This window comes from Telmatherina bonti, assembly GCF_933228915.1.
Source record: "Telmatherina bonti genome assembly, chromosome: 18".
Taxonomy (NCBI): domain Eukaryota; kingdom Metazoa; phylum Chordata; class Actinopteri; order Atheriniformes; family Telmatherinidae; genus Telmatherina; species Telmatherina bonti.
In genome coordinates, this window is record NC_136616.1 from 6,780,514 (window position 1) to 6,803,515 (window position 23,002).

General features: G+C 47.2%; 2 protein-coding genes across 2 annotated transcripts; both read left to right on the forward strand.

The window, feature by feature from the left end:
* Window positions 1-1,169: 1,169 nt before the first annotated feature.
* mta2 (metastasis associated 1 family, member 2) lies at window positions 1,170-18,570 on the forward strand. The gene is made up of 18 exons (XM_079257985.1): window positions 1,170-1,520; window positions 8,016-8,083; window positions 9,037-9,130; window positions 11,787-11,904; window positions 12,711-12,774; window positions 12,849-12,966; window positions 13,044-13,146; window positions 13,496-13,595; window positions 13,674-13,862; window positions 14,159-14,233; window positions 14,905-14,963; window positions 15,072-15,172; window positions 15,373-15,512; window positions 15,590-15,818; window positions 15,898-15,987; window positions 16,072-16,190; window positions 16,295-16,437; window positions 18,384-18,570. The coding sequence occupies exons 1-18, from the start codon at window positions 1,493-1,495 to the stop codon at window positions 18,538-18,540; spliced, it is 1,995 nt and encodes a 664-aa protein (XP_079114111.1). The 5' UTR covers window positions 1,170-1,492; the 3' UTR covers window positions 18,541-18,570.
* A 1,842-nt stretch (window positions 18,571-20,412) lies between these two features.
* On the forward strand, window positions 20,413-22,756 carry cth1 (cysteine three histidine 1; the record flags this gene model as incomplete). The annotated part of the gene is made up of 2 exons (XM_079257684.1): window positions 20,413-20,773; window positions 20,888-22,756. The coding sequence occupies exon 2, from the start codon at window positions 21,806-21,808 to the stop codon at window positions 22,754-22,756; it is 951 nt and encodes a 316-aa protein (XP_079113810.1). The 5' UTR covers window positions 20,413-20,773; window positions 20,888-21,805.
* Between the last annotated feature and the right edge of the window lie 246 nt (window positions 22,757-23,002).

Below are 23,002 nucleotides of genomic sequence, written 5' to 3' on the forward strand. Positions count from 1 at the left end.
GTCGTGTCCCCAACAGATACCTACAGAAACATCAGACATGTCCATCCAGAAGAGATCAGTCTTTAGAACAGCTGAAATGCTGCACAGGACTCTGGAAGAGGAGCCAAGCTGGAGACGATCAGCCTGAGCAACAGAGTCGCCCAGCTGAGGTCCTTTGTCCTCTTAGTGGGTTAAACTTTCACCAGACATTTCCACACAAATCTGATGGAATTACATGTTCACACTTTTTCCATATAACTTCCGTTATTTCCCAGTTACTGGTTCAGACTGGCAGAACCACTCTGCAATAAAACAATAGAACAAAATAAAAAAGTAAAATAAGAATGTAATCAGAGTCCTGACAGACAACTTTTTCATTTCTGGTATTTCACAGCAGTAAAACAGACAAAGACTTTCAAGCTTAATAGTTATAAAGTTGTTTTAATAACTGAAAGCATGACAGATGTTTATTACTTATATCACGTCATGCAGCTCCAACTTGTCTGCTTTAGAGATTTTACAAATTTATACCTTTTTTATTTTTAATAAACTACAATTTTATTGTATTATTTATTCTGCTTTACTTTTTTATTTGTTCAAATCTTTTTAAAATGTTAGAAAATAGTAATAATAAATAAGGTTAATTGGCTTTCTCTTTCACTGGCATTTTTTTAAAGTCTGTAATTGAAGTTTATTAAAGTCAAAGTAACTTATTTTATTTCATATAAAAAAATTAGTTTTGCAGCCAACAAAAACAGACTGGACCACATAGACTTGATGGACTTGGTGAAACAGAACAATAGGTAGAAAAGGTAATTTACATTTCATAAAAGGAGATCTGAAACACCAGTGAGTCAGTAATTTGATAGCAACCAAATTGAACCTACAACTCCAAATGTAATAAACTGGCAAAAATTAGGGCAAAAATAATCAAATATATTAACTTCTTTAATTGAATCCATACAGTAAATAATTTTAAAATGTTATATATTTTTTCAGTAATTAAAATGGAATGGAATCAAAGTTGTGTGGACTTAAAAAAAATCTTTATTTTTTTCTAAAAACCTACACATCGTGTAATAAGTGGGATTTTCGGGAGATCGGCGGAAACAGCCGATCCTCTCCGAAGATGACGGCCTGCGCGCGACCGGAGAGGAGCAGCGCGTGTGGTTTGTGTGTGCTGAACTGAGCGGAGGTGAAGAAGAGGAGGATGAAGCTTGGAGCGGAGGATGGGAGGAAGAGTGGAGTAAGAGACAGGCTAGCTGTGTGTGAATGAGTGAGTGAGGAAGAGGAGCGAAAGGTCGCGCGTGGGGCCGGAAAAAAGGACGCCGCCGCAGCTTTTACTGACGGAAACTTCCAACTTTTTACCGCCACAGCTCGGCTTGCTGAGCCCGAAGCCGGCTTTGTTCCGCGGCGGGGGGATCGCGGATAGATGACGGGATAAAACTGATCCACAGCGGAGTTTTACCACGCAGGGACTTCCCTGCGACGGATTAGACGCGATTACAAGAGGATGGCGGCCAATATGTACCGAGTAGGAGGTAAGGAATGGTTTATATGTTAGAGACCCCCCTCCAACACACACACACACACACACACACACACACACACACACACACACACACAACGTGATTGTTCGATTCCGACAGCTAGCTAGCTAGCCGCTAGCTGTCCGGTTAGCCGCTAACTGAAGCTAGCGCCTGCTAGCCTTCATGTGTACGGCTAGTTTAGCTTGTATGAACGCGTCTGTCGCAAGCAGGCTAAAACCCGAGCTAGCAAGCAGGCTAAAACCCGAGCTAACAAGCAGGCTAAAACCCGAGCTAACAAGCAGGCTCAAACCCGAGCTAACAAGCAGGCTCAAACCCGAGCTAACAAACCGGCTCAAACCCGAGTTAACAAACCGGCTAAAACCCGAGCTAACAAGCAAGTTAAAAGCCGAGCTAACAAGCAGGCTAAAACTCGAGCTAACAAGCTGCATTCTTGCTTAGTTTCTTCACAGCTGCTGTAAATATAAATATATAAATGGCTTCTACACGGCGGCACCGATGCAAAGCATCAAACTGCGGTTCATCAACTTCAGAAAAATCCAAGACATCCCCTGACGGAGAGCTGAGTGAGCCCTTCAGAACAGAATATATATATATATATATATATATATATATAGATATATATATATATATATATAGATATATATATATAGATATATATATATATAGATAGATAGATATATTAGAAGTCATATATAAAACTGGTGCAAACAGAAGTTATGTGATAATAAAATAAACCCTGCGCAAACAGAATTTATATGATAATAAAATAAATCCGGCACAAACAAAAGTTATATGATAATAAAATAAACTGGTGAAAACAGAAGTTATATGATAATAAAATAAACTGGTACAAACAGAAGTTATATGATGATAAAATAAACTGGTGAAAACAGAAGTTATATGATAATAAAATAAACCCGGCGCAAACAGAAGTTATATGATAATAAAATAAACTGGTGCAAACAGAAGTTATATGATAATAAAATAAACTGGTGCAAACAGAAGTTATATGATAATAAAATAAACTGGTACAAACAGAAGTTATATGATAATAAAATAAACTGGTACAAAGTGGACAGGACTGTAACGTAGTGTACTTGTAGTAAAGTGACACATTTTCTGTCGGGGACAGTAAATTTCTACTCATTTTAAGACTAGAAGTTAATTCTCTTAGCGTTAGCTGCTAGCTTTAGAGATGAGGATAACAGTCAGATGATTTTTAGCCATGTCTGCCTGTAGCCAGGTCGGCCAGCCTGATCAGGGGGAAGGGGTTAATCTCATATCTCTTCCTCCATGGTGCTCCATTTGCAGCAGTTAGCATTAGCCAACTTAGCTAACTTTGGCTGCTAAACGTAGTTAGCTGGAAGTCACGTGACGGTCCAGTCGGTGGACTAGCTCGCGCTGTGTGACCCCTGCTCCTGCTCAGGTTCTTTCCCGATCTGACACTTGGGAGTATGTAGCACTCCCCGGGGGTCCCGGGAGTATGTAGCACTCCCTGGGGGTCCCGGGAGTATGTAGCGCTCCCCGGTGTCCTGGGAGTATGTAGCACTCACAGGGGTTCTGCGGGGTAAGTAAGTCATGGTGATTAAACGCTGCTCTGCAGAATATGGCACATAATTCGGTGATTGTCTTTATAGTTCATGTCTTTCTAAGTGAAAGCTGTAACACCACGCTTTGCATCCTTTTGGAAGTCTATCATTTGAACAAATACTGAATAAAACATTTGCAGAATTTTGCTTAAATTGTTTTTAAAAATAGTTTTTTAACCATTTTTAATGGATACAAACATTTCTGCACCACGTAGTGTGATCCGAATTCTTTATAAAACTACGAATTGAATCTTTGTTTTAATTTCTTACCACAGTTGCGATTCAGTGTGTTGGTCTGTGCCTCCATGGATATGTATGAATCTGAACTCTTTAATATGTTTTATTTATCTACAATAAATGTAAAAATAACTTCCTTTCCTCTCAAGTTGGTTCCTCTTGTTGCTTTCAGTCAGAAAGTCCACGATTTCACACTGCCTGCAGCTAACATGCCAAACTTTGCTACACACCCCAAACGTCTCACCATCGCCCCAGCGTGACCTGCGGCGGGGCCATGCCAGGTTCCCCCCCCCCCCCCCCCCACCTTGCTGAAACCTGTTTGTGCTGGAGATTTATATGGGCTATTTTCTGCCCAGATAATATGGGGGGGGGGCTTTGTCCTGCTGTAGAGCCTTGATGTGTTTCAGAGGCTGAAGATGAAAAAGGAAAGATGAATGAAAGATTTTTCTGAGAAAGATCAGCTAATGGAAATGTTGGTTTGTAGATAAAATATTCAGTAAATGTGATTCGTTGTGGTCCAGTTAGAATAAACCCGACTTATTACTGGGTTCATCGGAACCAGAACCTCCACCAGAACCAGGACCTGAAGGGAAACCTCCACCAGAACAAGATAAGATGTCCATTTTGATGGACCGGTTGAGGTGGAGAGGAAAGTGGGCGTCCAGCAGAACTCTGATCCAGGATCCTGCTGAGGAAACGGGAATGAAACATTTTAAACTTCTTAGTTTTTAACCCTGAAAAGTCTTTTAGAGTCCTAAAGTTCAGACTTGAAAGTTGGTGCTGGAGGCGGGGGGGGCATAGTGTGTGTGTTGCTGGGGTTATCTCTGTGGGTGGGAGGGAGGGGCAGGGCAGAGAGGAGTGAGAGGTCTTCCTCCTCATCATCATCATCATCATCATCCCCCCCCCCCCCCCCCCCCCAAAAGCACCACGGAGACATCCACACCGCCCGTTCACAGCTGCGTCCGCCCCCGTTCTGTTTCTGATCTCATTTCTGACTGCTGCTTCTCTGATGTCACGCTGCTGGTCCGTCTATAGTGCAGTGGGAACCCAGGACGCCGCTGCGGGACCGCCGGTCCGTCCATCCGTCCGCCGCTTCCGCAGGACGATGGCTGCCGGAACACAAAGCAGCTCCTTTTCTTCAGAGGCTCGTCCTGACACTCCTGACCCGTCCTCTGTGTTGTGTAACAGGAGATGCTGCGTTCCTTCAGGGTGAACAATGAGGTGATGCTGTTCAGGTTTTACCTCGCCGTGTTAAATTCCTCTCTGCTCCTAGTGGAGCAGCAGAAACTACAGGACCTCCCTCAGAGACAGCCTGTTGGTGGACCAGATGGAGCACACCACAGTCACACTGGTTTTATTGGGATGATGAAAGACTGCTCCATGTCTGGACACCAACTGGTTTAAGAACAGCTCTTCAGTGTGAACTCCTGGATTAGCTCCCGATGGAGGAAAGACCACCAGTCTCTAGACTTATTATAGCTGAACGTCGTCTCCTGTGCAGAAGAAGTAAATCCTACACACAGCTGATATGTAGGAAAACTCCAGGACGTCCTGGAAGCTGCGTGATGAAAATGTTTTGATCATTTCTTTAGAAAGCTTTGACTTCCAGCGTCTGAATAAAACCGGAAAGTAAAGACAACATGCAGGATTTCATCTGCTTTCTGAGCAGTAAAAGGTTTCCACCTCGCGCTGAAAGGTTGATGTCCTGCTGTCCACGCTGACGGGCGTCCTCCACAACCACACCTTCTGCAAGGAAAGAAGTCCCTGCAGGAAACTCTTCCTCTGCAGAAAACTCTTCCTCTGCCAAGCTTTCCCAGGAAAACTGGGAAGGAAATGCAGCAACACAAAGCGCTAGCAACACGCCCGTCGTTTAGCTGTTTTCCTTCCAGATCCCATCACATAGTTTCCCATCATCCCACAGAAACACTCGGATTTTTCAGGGTTTTAGGATCAATTGTTGTTTCATGATGAAGTCAGCTTACAGTCCCGTTCACTATGGCGTTAGCAGCATGGCGTTAGCAGCTTGGTGTTAGCATCATGGCGTTAGCATCATGGCATTAGCAGCATGGTTTTAGCAGCATCATGATTCGACTTCCTTCAAATCAAATTAAATCAAAGAGACTTTATTTATCCCTGAGGGGAAATTCAAGGTTCAAGCCAGCTCGTCCAGGGTTTGTCATAAAGACATTTAACATTAACAACAAGTTTACAGAACCAAACTGAAGCTTAGGCCCTGCAGTCAGTTTTACCGGCGCCGCCTTATAAATGAGGAAAAGATGACATGAGGAAGGATGGGTGGGTGTTGGAAAAAGAAGTATCTTTACACTTCACCTAAAGAGGGAAGGATAAAGATGCAACAGAAGAAAAACACCTCTAAACAAAAGTACAAATTCAGAGTAGACAACACACAAAATGGGAGGGGGGGGTCTCCCAGACAGCCAAGTGAGGTTCACGCTACGATTCGATTAGGAAACTATTATCAAGATCAATGCTTTTTTTTTTTTTTTTTTTTTTTAATTTACCAATCTATCTGAACTGTTTTTCTGTGGAATAATAAATAAATTCAACTCACATCAAACATATTTTTCTATGTTTTCTTTAAATGTTTCCCTGGAATCTGCAGGAAAAATGTGTTAGCAACAGTTGGCAACAACCAGCAGCTCCAAATGGGCTGCAACGGAGCTGCTGTCATGTGTCCCACATGCAGGATGTCTCGTCTGTTGTCATGTCCATAAAAACCGATCAGAATGAAACTTTGATCCAGCTGAGTGTGATCAGCTGATTGGTGTGTTCACACCAGGATTTTATTCATGGAAACATGCCCAGTCTCACATTTCATCAACCAGCTGAAAGGTCCAACAAGGACAGTTAGAGGAACCCCGGGAACCAGTTAAAACCTCTATAAAGACCACTAGCTGATGTAGTTTGATAGATTAATTGATTCCCAGTTAATCAGAAGTTCCCAGTTACAGACTGTGACTGGTCTCCAACCATGTATTCTTCAGCTGGAACATGGATGGGATTTATCTGACTGTTCAGACTGGTTTTTCTGGCTCCAACTGCAGCAGTGTCACACCCCATGTGGGACTCCAGTTAAACTCTTCCCAGAGATTTATGGCCTTTTGACTGGTGGAAATGGGATTTAATCCTGCGTGAAGCGCCTCGTCCTGTGCAGCAGAATGATGGTCGGTGCCAAACTAATGCGGTTAGCCGAGTTTGGGATGTGAGATTTTGTGGATGTAACGAATAGGGGTGGGAAAATTGAATCAAATAATAACAAATTGGAAATTTTTGCTTGACAATTTTTCTTTTTTTTCTTTTGCAAATAAATAATAATCCATTACAATTTTTTTTGTCAATTGTTTTTATTTATCTTTTTATTTTGTCTTCTAGGGTATTCTAGCAGGTCTAGCTACTGTTATTTTTTTTTATTTTATTTTTTTTACTGAAATCAAGAAAAATGACGAGCAAAAAAGTTTTGTACATTTTTTTCTTTTTAATCTACAAAAATAAGCAATGTTGAAGAATTGTGAGAATTGCAATTAAAATTGAAACGGCACACAAAAAATCGGAATCGAATTGGGACGAAACATGTCGTCACAGCCCTGGTAATGGATAAATATTCTTTATTTCTTCATTGCTGAAGAACAAACGAGTGCTGGATCTGATAGGGGGGTTTAGTAGAGTGTGAAGGGTCAGGATACAAGAGGTAGAAAGTGGAAACCAGACGATCAGCTGCTATACTTGCAGAGAAACATAAAGGATTGTACTGCCGAAAACCAAAGCAGAGGATCATCAGGAGCACCTGCAGGAAGACAGGTTAGGGTTAGCTGGGGGGTAAACCTGAAAGTATTGCTGAACGCGTCGCCTTTGACGCTCATAAAGCTCAAATGTTGATATAAATATGCGAGTTGGATGGTTCGCCGTGGCCGAGGCCGTTGAGGAACGGATCAGACTAGTTCTTCAGGAGGTTCAGGTTCCAGATCATCGGCTGTTCCCCAGAAGAACACAGGGTTCTTGTCTAGATCCAGTGTGAAGACCAGTAGAGGTGGATTTGCTTCAGGTTTTTAATCCTTTGGGTGTTTGAGGCACATGGAAGCAGAGATTTAGGATCTGGAAACACTTCACTGTTTCATTAATGAGAAATTCCACAGTTCAGATGATTTCTCTGCATGTGGGAGGGAAAAGGGACACACAGACCTTCTGCTGGTCTTTAGCTCAACGTGGTTTTATCAGAAGGAAAGAAGCCAGAATATAGCGGTGAGAATGAAGCCATCAAACCAACGCGGGGGGGGATGGGAACCCGCTGTGTGGCTCTAGTCAAACCGGAGCAGATGATGCTGTAATGACTTCTGATCAAACCACCGGAGCTGTTTCCTCTCAGGAATCCAGCGGGAACTGGACTCGGTCCGAACTTTAAAAACCTGATTTAAACACAGAATGGTTCCAGGTTCATATGAAGCTGATCCCGTCATGTATGATGGAGGGTGGGCTGAACGCCAGTGGATGTGACTGCAACCCACTGACCTCCTGACCTGTGGATGTGGCGTACAGGGAATCCAACCATTAACACAATGAGCTGAAGCTGCCTGTGGGAGCACTGGTTCATGTGGGATCTATTCACTGGGATTTAACTGAACTACTACTTCTCTCCTTGCAGACTATGTTTACTTTGAGAACTCCTCCAGCAACCCGTACCTGATCCGGAGAATAGAGGAGCTCAACAAGGTGGGTTTCTCCCTTCATGATGTTGTTTACACCTGCGTGTTGCCTGATTTTAGTCAGATCCTGACTGTAAACTGGTTCAGAGACCGTAAACTGGTTCAGGACCCATCTATGTAACAGCAGCACTGGGGCCTTTCCCAGTCCCAGGATTAACCTCCTTTATGTAACAGTCTTACGTTAAAGGCTTGTGTGGAGAAGCAGCAGGTCTACATGAGACGGAGCAGCGTTGGCTGTAGGCCACGCTGAAGGACCGACAGCGTCTTGCCCGATTTACACAACATAAAGGTCACATGACTGATCAGCTTTACTGCCTCGAGACGACCAGTGTGACCAGTCTCCCCAGTCTGTTACTTCCAGCTTGGTGCAGCGTGTCCGAACTGCTGCTCGCTAATCCGGCTGCTTCATTAACACAAGCCGTCCGTATTATCTGTGTGATGGGTTCCCAGAACTCTAAATACCACGTGCACGTGCGGGTGCACGTGCAGTTGGAGCGATGCACCTGCACAGGTCTGGAAACGGCCTCTGATGGAGACGACCTAACGACTTGTCAGACTCTTTTAAAGTCTTTGATAAATAAAAGACTAATCTGGTGAGTTTCTGCTGTTGTTGTGAAAAAATGGATCGTCCTCCCTCTGATCGAACTGATTGATGACAAACGGCTTAGTCACTGCTGATCTGTGTTGTTTCTAGTGAAAGTGTAGTGTTCTGGACGCCGTCGCCACGGTGGGGTCAGCGTAGGGAGACGTTCAGTCGTCCACCGCGGAGTTTGGCCAGACTGCTGCAGAGAAATACATTAAAAAGACTAAAATGCTTCTTAATTCTGTTGGTTTATTATTTAAAAGCTAAAGCAGACTTGGTTGCGTGTGTTTATCCATATAATCATGTATTTATGGCTCTGGCTGGATGGAAAGATGGAGGGTTGAATGACTGACCTTTCCCTCCGTCTCTGCTTGCAGACGGCCAACGGCAACGTGGAGGCCAAGGTGGTGTGTCTGTTCAGGAGGCGAGACATCTCAGGCAACCTCAACACTCTGGCTGACAGCAACGCCAGTGAGTAGACGCCTCTCTGCTGCTGCATGACGGCCATCATCACGACCTTCTTCCTGCTTTCATTTCATTTAGGAAACAATCCACCGGCGTTCCGACTCTTTCTGTCATGGAACAAACCAGACTTTCTTTCTTTAACATATGAACTCTCCCAGTTTAAACAGTTTGTTGTAATTCATACCAAGAGACAGAAGTCGATTAAAAGGCCTGAAGAGGACGGGGAAGTGTTGCGGGGGGACCGTTTTCACTGCCGCACCAGCAAACATGCAGCAGCTGTGTTGATGTCGAGCTTCAGGTGAAGACGTGAAAGGTGACGCTGTAGCGTGACGACGTATCTGTTGCCATGGAGATCCTTTGGTTTTCTAACCCTAACCATAAAACCCCCGTGTCCAGAAGGAAACGAGTTCCTCTGAAGCCCCTCCCACTTCCAGCTCTGATGGCTGACGCCCCAACAACCAAACTAAACGCCAGTGAGGTTCCACATCCTGATTCCACGTCTCTTCCAAACCCTTCTCCCTCATTTCACCCCCTGATTCCTTGTTTGCTGTCAAACATGGAGGTTATATTTTCCCGCCTCTGTTCACACATGCCGCGCCGTCTTTACCCGAAACAAACTGGTCATGTGACCTCCCGCATCACGTCTGGGACGTGTAAAGCAAAAAGGGTTTCCATTATGCTTCCATATGTGTGGAAATCTCCTCGTGAGGGCGTAAAAACGTCCGACTCCTCCAGGTAGCGCGCTGCCAAGACATTCACACGCCGTGCCTGCATGGTCACATGACCAAGCTGACCTTTATTTAGTGCACGTTGGATGAGTTCTTGCAGCACAGCTGGTGCAGCAGTGAAAAGGGTCCCTCTCAAACACGCTCCCAGCAGACTGGGATCCCATGACGTCAGCAGGAAAAGAGCTGAGTCATGTTCCGTGCAAAACCAGCTCCAGACATGGACTGGAAACCAGTTCAGCTCAGATCTGCTCCTCCAGGTTACCTTTACTGGTTCCCAGTCAGGTTTCAGATTTAAATGATTTATTTTGTTTTATTTGCTGCTTATTTATTTATTTTTAGGTATATATTTAGTATTTACTTTTTTTTTCATTGATATATTTCCTAAAAAGGAGTTTGCATGTTCTCCCCGTGTATGCGTGGGTTCTCTCCGGGTTATCCGGCTTCCTCCCACCGTCCAGACATGCATGTTAGGTTAACTGGTTACTCTAAGTTACCCATAGGAGTGTGTGGTTGTTTGTCTCTGTGTGTCCCTGCGATGGACTGGCGAGCTGTCCAGGGTGTACCCTGCCTTTCACCCACAGACTGCTGGGATAGGCTCCAGCTTCCCCGCCACCCTACATCGGACTAAGCAGTTAAGATAATGAATGAATAAATAAATGAATGAATGAATATTTCCAAATCTAATTCTGTTTTTTTTTGTTAAATTCCAATTATTTCCTTAATTGTTTATTTTTACTGAATTTTATTTCTGGCATTTAAAATTTTTATTTTTACTAATTTATTCTCATTCACTATATTTTATCACTTATTCATTGTCAGTTTTTTCAATATTTAATGGTGTTTTTTCTTTGGCAGTAATTTTTTTTTTTTACTTTATTTTCATTTATGCCTGTTTAAAAAATGTTTATTTTTATTTTCTTTTTTTAATCTATTTTCTTTTTACCTTATTTATGTAATGTTTTATTATTATTGAACTTATTTGTTATTTATTTATTTGACTGTGGCGTGGCTGTAAAGCGTTAAACGGGTAAACTGACGCGCTCGCCGTCTCTGGAGCTTCTTCTGAATGAAGCTGAGAGGTTCCTGAACGCACCGCCGACATCTTCAGTCTGCTGCTGATTATTTCTTCTGAATCACTTTATCTGCCTTCTTCTCCCCTCCTCTTCCTCCCTCCGTGCACGCACACATGCACACGTACGCACACACGTGCATGTTCACGCACACACGCGCACGTTCATGCACACCCGTTCTTTGTGCCGAACAAAAGAGTGTTGATCTATCCCCGAGGGCCTCCGCACACACACGCTTAAATCTGACTTTCCTTGTGTGTGTGTGTGTGTGTGTGTGTGTGTTAAGAGTTGGGGAGACATGTTGGGGGGGGGGAGGGGCGCCTCAGGTTTGGTGTACAGGGTTTCCCACTTTGTTTGGCAGGGACTCGCTGGACAGGAGGGGGGGTTAGGAGGTTAACAGGAAAAGGGGTGTGGCTTAAGATGTTGTCCTCCTCACTATATTTCTCTCTCTCTCTCTCTCTCTCTCTCTCTCTCTCTCTCTCTCTCTCTCTCTCTCCCGTGCCCTCACTCACAGGGTTTCCTGTGGCTGAGTGCAGGGGCGGAGTCCACGGAGATGGAGCCAGATCGGCCCTTCCCTCCAGCTCACAACAATTTACTCAGCAGCCTGAAATTAGGAAAGCGCAATCTAGTGGCCGACACACATTTTATCACATCCGATGGAAACGCCGTCTTCTGCTGGATGATGATGATGATGGCTCGGATCAGGTTTTTATTTGTTTCTCAGACAGGATTTAACACCAGGAAACCCTTCACGGGGCCCGTGCGGGGGGGAAACGGACGCCTGCAGCGAATTAAAGAGAACCGTTCTGAATCCTGACGTGTCACACCGAAGCAGCACTGATGTTGATGTTTCTCTGTTTGTAGGAGAATTTGAAGAGGAGTCGAAGCAGCCGGTTCTGGCTGAACAACAGAAACACCAGCTCAAACACAGGGAGCTCTTCCTGTCCCGACAGTTCGAATCCCTACCTGCAACTCACATACGGTACGACTTTGATGGAAAATGACCAGATAAACACTAAGATAAATATGACATGGCTGCATTTAGTCAGGTAGACATGCTGAAGGTGGAACTGAGCATCAGAGGAAGAAGGCAGATTTAGGAGACTTTGAACGCGGCATGTTGCTGGTCTGAGCTGCGATTTCTTCCAACGTGCAGCCCAGCAGGACACGATGTGATGTGGGAGGAAAGTTTCCATACAGAAACATCACCTGCCATGACAGGAAGACAGCTAGAAGCCCTGTAGTCTTCTTCTGTGGTGTCTTAGAGGGGAAATAGTAGATGATGTGACCTAGGCTGATGTCCTGCAGACGATGATGGACAGAAACTCAGAGCTGCATCCCAAACGTCTTCTTGGCTTTATTCCGGCCATAGAGGATCATTATTTTCCTGCTTTTCTCATCACTTGTTGATCTTTGGCTGCTCCTGATTGGACGTTACCGTCAGTTAAAGCTCTCTGATTGGTGGAAAGTCTGACAGGAAGTGTCTTCATCATCATGTCCAGGTGGAAATAGAGGTCATTTCTGATTGTGACCTTATTTTGGTGTAATCATGGATCACTCGGTGAGGATGTGGAGTAAACATTGTTCCCAGACAATAAATGGCAATAAACTTAAACAGATTGTTGTAAATATATTGAGATGTTGAGTCTTTTTCGCATCAAACTTTCAGCATCTTAAACATTCACATATTTTTAGGTTGAAATAAGGACAAACATGTTTCAGAGCTCTTGATTTTGTCTTTCCTGAATCACCATGTCTCCTCCTCCTCCTCTTTCTCCTCCTCCTCAGGGGAAAATGTAACGTCACCCTCCTCAATGAAACTGACATCCTGGCTTCTTACCTGGAGAAAGAGGTAGGTCTTCTTCGTCACGTTTCTGCGCCGCCTGTCCACGTTCAGCCGTAACATCTTTCACCTCGTCTGTCCAGGACTGTTTCTTCTACTCGCTGGTGTTCGACCCGGTCCAGAAGACCCTGTTGGCAGACCAGGGAGAGATCCGTGTCGGATCCAAGTACCAGGCTGAGATTCCAGACAAGCTCGCTGAAGGTGAGACTGGAATGTGCAGATTTGTTCTTCCTGAAGTGTCCGGAATCAGAAGCTGAACCAGTTCCGTCCGGTTTCAGGTGAGTCTGACAACCGGATCCAGGAGAAGTTGGAGACCAAGGTGTGGGACCCGAACAACCAGCTTAAAGATCCCCAGATCGACCAGTTCCTGGTAGTTGCAAGGTAACGCCGTACCGCCATGTGCCACTCGGATACACAGCTGTCACCAGATCCGGTTGCCGTAGCAACCGTTTCCACTCCTCTTGTTAGTTTATCCTAAAGTTTTTAATCAGTGGATAACGCCGCTGCTGGCGTTAGTCTGACCAAGACTCCATGGATCAGTTTCAGTGTGAGGAAAAACATGCAGCCTGACATCTGAATGATTGTTGACTTGTTGCTTCATTTCTCTGGAACACGAAACGTTCAGGAATCAGCCTGCTGCCAGTAATCTGCTTCCACCTAGTGGTTCTTTTTAGGAAAATCAGCCGGTTTGTGCCTGAACCAGCTCAGTGGTTGTTTCTGTGGCTTCCAGAGCCGTGGGGACGTTTGCTCGGGCCCTGGACTGCAGCAGCTCCATCCGTCAGCCCAGCCTCCACATGAGTGCAGCGGCGGCCTCCAGAGACATCACACTGGTGAGACATGAACCGCATGGGCACCACATTTAGTCCTGGGACCTGGACCCATGTCTGATGCTTTCCCTCTCCGCTTAGTTCCACGCCATGGACACGTTGCAGAAAAACAACTACGACCTGGCCAAAGCCATGTCCACCCTGGTTCCTCAGGGGGGGCCGGTGCTGTGCCGGGACGAGATGGAGGAGTGGAGCGCCTCTGAGGCCATGCTGTTTGAGGAAGCTCTGGAGAAATACGGGAAAGACTTCAATGACATACGTCAGGACTTTGTGAGCTCTCATTCTCTTCTCTCTGAATCACCATAAAGATCTGCTGGTTTAGGAAGTACTCAGCTGGTCGTACCAGGTTAAACTGGGGGGGTTTGTAAGCCCACTATGATGAGGCGTAGAAAGTATTCAGAAGGATCCGGATTCAGCCCCAGCATTGAGTCTGAATTCAGGAATTAGTCAAACATGTCAGAGCCCCAGTAATTTCTCATTAAGATCTTCTAAAGATACAAAATCAATATGAGATGCAGTAATGGGTCCCTAAGGAGAAGATTACCACCTGGTCTGTGTCTCCTCAGCTTCCCTGGAAGTCTCTGGCCAGTGTGGTCCAGTTCTACTACATGTGGAAGACCACTGACCGCTACATTCAGCAGGTTGGTCTCCTCAGAGAACTTACAATACCATCCGACCTAACCTCCATCAGACCTGACCTCCATCCGACCTGACCTCCATCCGACCTGACCTCCATCAGACCTGACCTCCATCAGACCTGACCTCCATCAGACCTGACCTCCATCCGACCTGACCTCCATCCTACCTGACCTCCATCAGACCTGACCTCCATCCTACCTGACCTCCATCCTACCTGACCTCCATCCGACCTGACCTCCATCCGACCTGACCTCCATCCTACCTGACCTCCATCCGACCTGACCTCCATCCGACCTGACCTCCATCCGACCTGACCTCCATCAGACCTGACCTCCATCCTACCTGACCTCCATCCTACCTGACCTCCATCAGACCTGACCTCCATCAGACCTGACCTCCATCAGACCTGACCTCCATCCGACCTGACCTCCATCCGACCTGACCTCCATCCGACCTGACCTCCATCCTACCTGACCTCCATCCTACCTGACCTCCATCCTACCTGACCTCCATCCTACCTGACCTCCATCCGACCTGGCCTCCATCCGACCTGACCTCCATCCGACCTGACCTCCATCCGACCTGACCTCCATCCGACCTGACCTCCATCCGACCTGACCTCCATCAGACCTGACTCCTACAGATCCTTTATAAATCTGATGTTTTCCTCCAGAAACGATTGAAGGCAGCGGAGGCGGACAGTAAACTCAAACAGGTCTACATCCCCACATAGTGAGTATTTGTTTTATCTAATATATTGCTCCAGTTAAAACTGGTCTGAGCCAAACTGGTGTGTGAACCAAACTGGTGTGTGACCTCCTCCCTGTGCCCCTCCACCAGCACCAAACCCAACCCGAACCAGATCATGGTGCCAGGCAGCAAGCCGGGTATGAATGGAGCGGCCGGCTTTCAGAAAGGACTCAGCTGTGAGAGCTGCCACAGTAAGTTTAACCTGTTGGATCCGGTTGCTAGGCAACAACCTGTCGGTCGAGTCCAGGTCAGATTTTTCCTGTTTGAGCTTCAGACTGGTCCTCAAGTTGTCCAAAAGACACAGAAATCCGACTTCACTCCAGGTTTAAGCAGGAGAAGTGTCTAATGCTGATCTGTTGGTGTAAGTGTTAACTGTGCTACCCCCCCACAGCGGCCCAGTCCCCTCAGTGGTACGCCTGGGGCCCCCCCAACATGCAGTGCCGACTGTGTGCCTCTTGCTGGATCTACTGGAAGAAGTACGGAGGTCTGAAGACCCCCACACAGCTAGAGGGAGCAACTAGAGCTGGCTCTGTAAGTCTGACCAGCTGCTGGTTTCCAGCTGTTTTCTCCCTCCTCTTCATCAGCTCGTCTTCCTTCTCTCTGTGCAGGAGTCAGGCCCCCGCGCACACATGACCCGCCAGGAGGTCCAGGGTCTGTCCCCGTTCACCCGCAACGAGGGCCGGGCCAAGCTGCTGGCCAAGAACCGCCAGACCTTCATCCTGCAGACCACCAAGCTGACCCGCATCGCCCGGCGGGTGTGCGAGGACATCCTGCAGCCTCGCCGCGCCGCGCGCAGACCCTACGCCTCCATCAACGCCAACGCCGTGAAAGCCGAGTGTACGCACGCACACGCAGCCTTCCTCGTGTGCGCATGTGATCCAGGGCTCTGACGTGTGAACCCCTCTGTCCCCCCCAGGTATGATCCGACTCCCCAAAGCCACTAAAACTCCTCTGAAGAGCAAAGTGATCCCCCGCCAGTCTCTGGCCGCCATCGTCAAGGACTTAGGTGAGGCGATGTCATGTGAGCTGAAGCAAAAGCTCGTCCACGGCTGCGGGTCCATAAAACTGGTTTCTGGTCTGGTCTCTGCAGCCATTTCTGCCCCCCTCAAGCTGAAGGCGTCCCGAGGACCCCCGACACCCATCAACCGGAACCAGGCCAGCCAGCCTCGGGTCGGGCAAAGCCTGCTGGGAAAGAGAGGCTTCGACAGCGTCGGTGTTCCTCACGTTTCTCTCATTTCACCGGTCTAACCTTCACACAGGTGTCTGCAGGTAAACATCTGAACGTTCAGCCTTCTTCTTCTGTGACTCTGCAGGCCGCAGGAGTTCCCTACCCCACCAACGGGAGGCCGAACACGTCCGGCATGAGGACCACCTCCCAGTCAGTCATCAAGCGGCAGAAGGTCAGCCAGGGAGAAGCTCCCAACCCCGTGGTGTTTGTAGCGACGAAGGACACCAGGTAAATGATGCTGCAGCACCAGTTGCACCAGTAACAGATCTGATCCACTTCCCAACACGGGCAGGGCTTAAACCAGGAGGGCCAGAGTCCAGTTCCCAGCCGGTCAGAGAGACGAGGAAAACATTTCTCCTTCGCTTTTATAGAAAGATCACGAAGATGTTTCCATGTACTGACCTACGATCGATCCGATTAGAAAACAAGAAGAAGAACCAGAAACTAAGAGAAGAATATAAATTATTTTTTATTTTTATATCCGTCATCTTTTATTCATGAAATAGAATTTTATTAAATACATTTGCATATAAATAATTTTTTCATTTTAAATTGTATATATTTTTTGTATTTGTAAAATTCTGTTTTTTATATAAACTTTAATATTTTAATCTTTTTTTATACATTTTTTGTACTGTATTTACATTAATTTTGTTTATTTTGTATAAGAATGAGTTTTATTTGACATATTTACTCCTTTAGTTCCAGATCAGCATGGATCTATAAAACCTGGAAACATTTTATTCCAGATGAAAAAGTATTTTTCATCCTGACCAGAGGGACTTTTTCAGATCTAAAAGTAATTTGACATTTACGTGTGCATTTCCTCACCTGAACGGACTCGCCTCATGAAGTCAGACGGATGGAAAGGTTTTACTCCTGCTGTCGTTTACATTTACAGGCCAGTGTGGCAGAAAATCCACCTGGAATTTCTAAAAGGAAAATAATAAAGAAGAGATGTGAATGTTTGCTCTCCGTTAGCATCGCGTCGCAGCGACACACACTTTGCACCAGAGCAACTCGAACCCCTAACCACACAGCAGCGGAGTGTTTGGGTAAACTGACGCCATCTTGTGGTGGTAATGACACATAATCAGGTCACATTAAAATTACAATCACATAAAATACTATTTTTTATTTTACAAATAAATGACTTAGAAGCTCCTCATCCCTCCATCTTTTTTTTTGTGTGTTTGCAATAAAAATATCGGTAAAAGTAAAAACAAATTAACAAAACTTTCTTGTAATCTTTCGATTACAAGAAAAAACCACAATGCCGATAACATGTGAATGGGAGAGATGACTTATACCAGCACTCAGAGGAAAAATTATAAGACAACAAGTAAAACTGAACATGTCAGACATCTGAAGTGGAGAAACGATCAGAAGCTCAAAAGTGGACGTGATGTTCTCATGTTTCCTGTTCTTACATGTTAGCATGGCTGCTGTGCTACAGGTTAGCATGGCTGCTGTGCTACAGGTTAGCATGGCTGCTGTGCTACAGGTTAGCATGGCTGCTGTGCTACAGGTTAGCATCGCTGCGGTGCTACAGGTTAGCATGTTAGCATCGCTGCTGTGCTACATGTCAGCATCGCTGCTGTGCTACATGTCAGCGTCGCTGCTGTGCTACATGTCAGCGTCGCTGCTGTGCTACAGGTTAGCATGTTAGCATGGCTGCTGTGCTACATGTTAGCATCGCTGCTGTGCTACAGGTTAGCATCGCTGCGGTGCTACAGGTTAGCATGTTAGCATCGCTGCTGTGCTACATGTCAGCATCGCTGCTGTGCTACATGTCAGCGTCGCTGCTGTGCTACATGTCAGCGTCGCTGCTGTGCTACATGTCAGCGTCGCTGCTGTGCTACATGTCAGCGTCGCTGCTGTGCTACATGTCAGCGTCGCTGCTGTGCTACATGTCAGCGTCGCTGCTGTGCTACATGTCAGCGTCGCTGCTGTGCTACATGTTAGCATGGCTGCTGTGCTACGGGTTAGCATGTTAGCATGGCTGCTGTGCTACATGTTAGCATCGCTGCTGTGCTACATGTTAGCATGTTAGCATGGCTGTTGTGCTACATGTCAGCAGACGTTTTCTGATCCTCCAGGCAGAAGAGGCAAATCCTCTGTAGAAAAGCAGAAAGATGGATCTGATCCTGTGTTTCTGTGGTTTTCTCCACCAGGGCTCTGAGGAAACATCTGACGCAGTCGGAGATGCGGCGAGCGGCCAGGAAACCTCACCTCCTGGTCCGGATCAAGCTGCCGCCGCCGCCACCTCGCTCCCTGGCCGTGCCCCTCCTCCCTTCCAGCACCAGCGAGCCCATTGTTCTGGAGGACTGAGGGGGAGGGCAGGGGGGAGAGGGCTATTTTAACAGGACACAGGGATTTAATGGGGGGGGTATTTTTTGGGAGGGTGGGTGGGTCTGTGCTCAGGCCACGACTTAGAGGCAGCACGCCATAAGATACTCAGATTTTACCTGTTTTCAAGTCATCTTTCTGTTAGTCCTTTTCTTTCCAGATGTTGATGTTTCCAACACACACACACACACACTCTGACTGAACGTTTTTATTTTATTTAAACAGCCATGCTTTATCTTCACCTTGTTTTTAAATGTGTCATTCAAGCGCCAATTATTTTCCTCCTGTAACCACGGTAACCACCTCTTTTTCTTCCCGGGTTTCCTTCTGCCAGTAGGCCCGGAGCAGCAGATCCGACTCAGATCCGGTCCATCTCAGACCGGAGGAGGTGTCAGGAGTTACAGCCGGTCGTCCCGCGTTTGCTCAATCAGGGCCCGGAGACATGTTCAGGTTCAAACAGGCGGAGTGACGCTTCGTTTCAGTCCTCATTCCCTCCGTTCTCACACACACACACACACACACCCGGCTGCAGCAGGCAGAATGTGCAGTAGATGTACCACCCGTTGCACGTTGTGAAGCTCAGTCACGTTTTGCCCCCAACAGCAGCAAAACACCTGATTTTTACCGTTTTTAGTCCGGCTTGAAGCGTTTTTTATCCGACTCGCCACGTCCAGGTCAGCGTCGGGTTTTTACGAGGAGACAAACCGAACGTTGAGCTTCTGACCCGTTTTAAAGCTTCATTCCCTCAGAAAAGCGACCGCGGCCGTGTCGGCGCAGTGAATTCGACTTTTTGGTACGATGTTGTTGAGCGAGAATCCAGACTGTGCTGTCAGAGCTGGTCTGCGTGGACGCCGACGGCGTCTTCCTAATGAAGGCTCGGAGGACACACCTGATGCCCCCCCCCCCCCCCCCCCCCCCTCTTCCCTGAAACGTTGTGAGGTTGAAACGCAGCACTGGGGGATAACTGGTTTTCTGCAAACATGTGACCAGTTTGTAGCAGATAAAGTAGAAAATTGGCGGATTGGAATATTTTGTACATGTACAGAGTGTAATTCGCTCCATCTCCTCCATCAGGTGGTCCTTCCCAGCAGGACGGGGCGGGGGCGGATTTTTCTAAAACTCAGAGACCAACATGACGAAACTGAAACTTTGTTTTCTATTGTCTGTATCCTTAAATGTATCTTGATAAGAAAAATAAAGGTTTTCTTTTTTCTTCGTGGTCAGATGCCGACTCCGTCTCCGTCTCTCGTCCACAAGTTGTCCAGCTTCAGGATCGTTTGCAGAATTTAAACTACAAACTGGAATTAAACACGACAAACGGAGAAAATGTCGGCTGTAAGGAGAGAGGGAGGAGCAGCAGGTGTGGAGAGGACCCCCCACCCTCACTATGTTGAAGTTTCTGGTTCTTTTAAAGGTGTGTGTGTGTGTGTGTGTGTGTGTGTGTGTGTGTGTGTGTGTATACACGCAGCGCGTGAAACCATGACAGGCCAGGAATGGCCCCCCAGACCCCCACCACATCCACCCGCCTCCTGCTGTGGTTTCAGGCTTCAGGTGGATAAGCTGTGATGTAATGTTGCTGTTGGTGACCAGTCTGGACTGGAGGAAGACCAGTTCAGCAGCAGGACTCTACCCAGGGCAGACTGGGGTTAGCCCGCTCCACATCTGGTCTGAACGGATGTGATCAGGATTTCCTCTGGAATCCGTCCGCTGCTGGTCCTGGTACCAAGCCAGGATGTAGTCTGACGATGATGATGATGGTGCTTTTTAGAGTTTTCAGTCTGAACAATGAAACTGTAAACAGGAAGAGCTAAGTGGCAGGTGAAGGTCGGGCCCCGCGCCGCCTGCGGCCCCGCGCCGCCTGCGGCCCCGCGCCGCCTGCGGTTCGTCTACAACCTCCACTCAGTGCAGATAGTTTAATTTCTTTCTGAACAAAGAGAAATAAAAATGTTTTAGTGATTTGAAAGTGATAAAAAAATTTAGCAGAAGAAAAGATCCTCTCCTCCCACCGACGTGACGTTCCGACACGAAGCTCTCAGAGGGACGAGGAAAAACTGGTCCACGTTCGTCCAGGTTGGACCAGTTCCTGATAAACTGTCTGCATCTCCATCTGATGCTGCAGCGTCGCTTCTGATGACGATGGTCTTCTCTTCATCTGCTTCCTGCTACATCCAGAACCAAACCAAAAACCCTTCCCGCATCCAAAGACCAAGATCAGGTAGGAGACCGCCTGTCTATCCTCAGATCCTCTTCAGACTTTCCATCCTGGTAAGTCTGCTAGTCGGGTCCGGCTGGGTGACCCTGATCCGTCCCTTTCGTCCTGCTGCTGCAGGCCGAGGCTGCTGGGAGACGTCCCATGATGCACCGAGAGACGTTCCATGATGCACTGACATGCCTGTTCAAGGAAACAAATGGAATCTAGGAGTTCCTGGTCCTGATGGAGGTTTTCCTTTCCACTGTGTCCTCGTGCAGCTCAGGATGGAGGAACCACGTAGAAGATTTGATCCAGTTTTAATCTCAGACATTATTGTATGAAATGGTTTATATGAACACAGCTGCTGTAAACTGGACTGGTAGATCACATCAGCTTTAACTGGGTTGTAACTGGACCAGATCAGTGAAAGTGCTGTAACTTTGTTGTGAACTGGTGGTGTACTAATAAAGCTTGATTGAATTCCATTCATAAGGTCAGTAAATCTCACATGAACAAATGTTGAAACGAGCTAAAGACGGTTTTAATCATGACCCCTGCCGGCTTCCATTAGCGCTGAAAACAGGTGGAAACCTGGCAGGTGGACCTGGTGGGGGGTGCAAACACGCACAAACCGGATTGGTCCGTTCCGACGTGCATGCATGGATGTAATTAATGCTGAAGACGCTGAGCTGCAAACACACCTGATTCTCATTTGATCTGAGGACAGGAACTAGTCTGTGGCTTGAAAAGAGAACCTGGAGTCGGTCCTTGGTGATCTGGCAGAACCCGGGGTCTGTTTTTAGACACTTTTATCTGTATTTAAATGTTTATTTAGTCTGATCCACCACAGAAATATCCATAAACAGAGCTGTGCTGCTGCCGCCATGTTTGAGGTAAAATAGGAGAGGACCTCCCCAGCTGTGTTTTAAATTAGTTTTGTGTTGCTCTGTTGGTGAAAGCAGACCTGACTCTGGGAACTGTTTTCCTGTCTGTCCATCAGGTGCAGAACTGTCACCCCAAGTCAAAGTCACCTTTTCTGACCTTTTTCCCCCTCAGATGAGCAGAGACGACCTGTTTCTGCCAGCCTGTCAGGATGAGGAGCTGGTGGGCAGCTTGCTGTGCAGTGAGGAGGATTCAGATGGTCTCACCCTGGCCAAGGCCCTGCTCCCCCTGGTGGACCCCCCTCCCTCTCCGTTTGGCCCCTGGATCTGCTCCACCCGCTACAAGACCGAGCTCTGCACCAGCTACTCGGCCACCGGTGTCTGCAAGTACGCGGAACGCTGCCAGTTCGCTCACGGCCTGCACGAACTTCGCGTTCCTTTTCGCCATCCGAAGTACAAGACTGAGCTGTGTCGCAGCTTCCACGCGACTGGATACTGTTACTATGGCAACCGCTGCCTGTTCGTGCACAGCCCCGCGGAGCAGCGGCAGGCCGTCCGCCGCCGCAGGAACGTCCCCTGTCGGACCTTCCGCTCCTTCGGGGTTTGTCCGTTCGGCTCGCGCTGCAACTTCCTGCACGTGGCCGGCGGCGAAACGGAAGGCGAAGCGAAAGGCGAAGCCGGCGGAGAAGCCGCGGCCTCTCCGGACTCTGGCTGTGGGAAGCGTCAGCTCGCCACCCAGACCCCCCCACCATCCAAAGAGTGGAAGCCTCGTGGAGCTTTGTGTCGCACTTTCAGCGCCTTTGGCTTCTGCCTTTACGGGACATGTTGCCGCTTCCAGCACGGCCTCCCCAACAAGACCAAGCCCTCCGAGCGGAACCAAGGGAGGAACCTGCCTTCACAGCTGACCATCGATCCAGGTGTACCCCACTCCACCTGGCTGAACGCCTCAACCTCCTCGTCCACATCCACGTCCCCCATGGACACCCCATCCTCTGAGGACACAGCCCACAATGCTTTTACCTTCTCCAGCCAGCAGCTGAGTGGTCTTCTGCTGCCTCTAGCCCTCCATCTGCAGCACCTGGAGAGCAGCAAAACTCAGGGCATCTGGGACAGCAGAGCACTCTGACTTTAACCTTTTTTATTTTCTATAATTTTTTTAGATATTCTTTTTAACTTGTCAGGCGGTTCTTGAACTGTTTACTGATGTATCAGTGGAGAAACTCCAGAGTGTACGTTTGTTTTAACTGTTGTATATGCATCCAGTTTACAGCATAAATGAACTGTAATTACAACACTGTGAATAAACTAAGATTTTAAACTAACCCCCTGTGTAAATGACTGCCAGTATTTGGGGTCTGTTAAATGGCTTCTA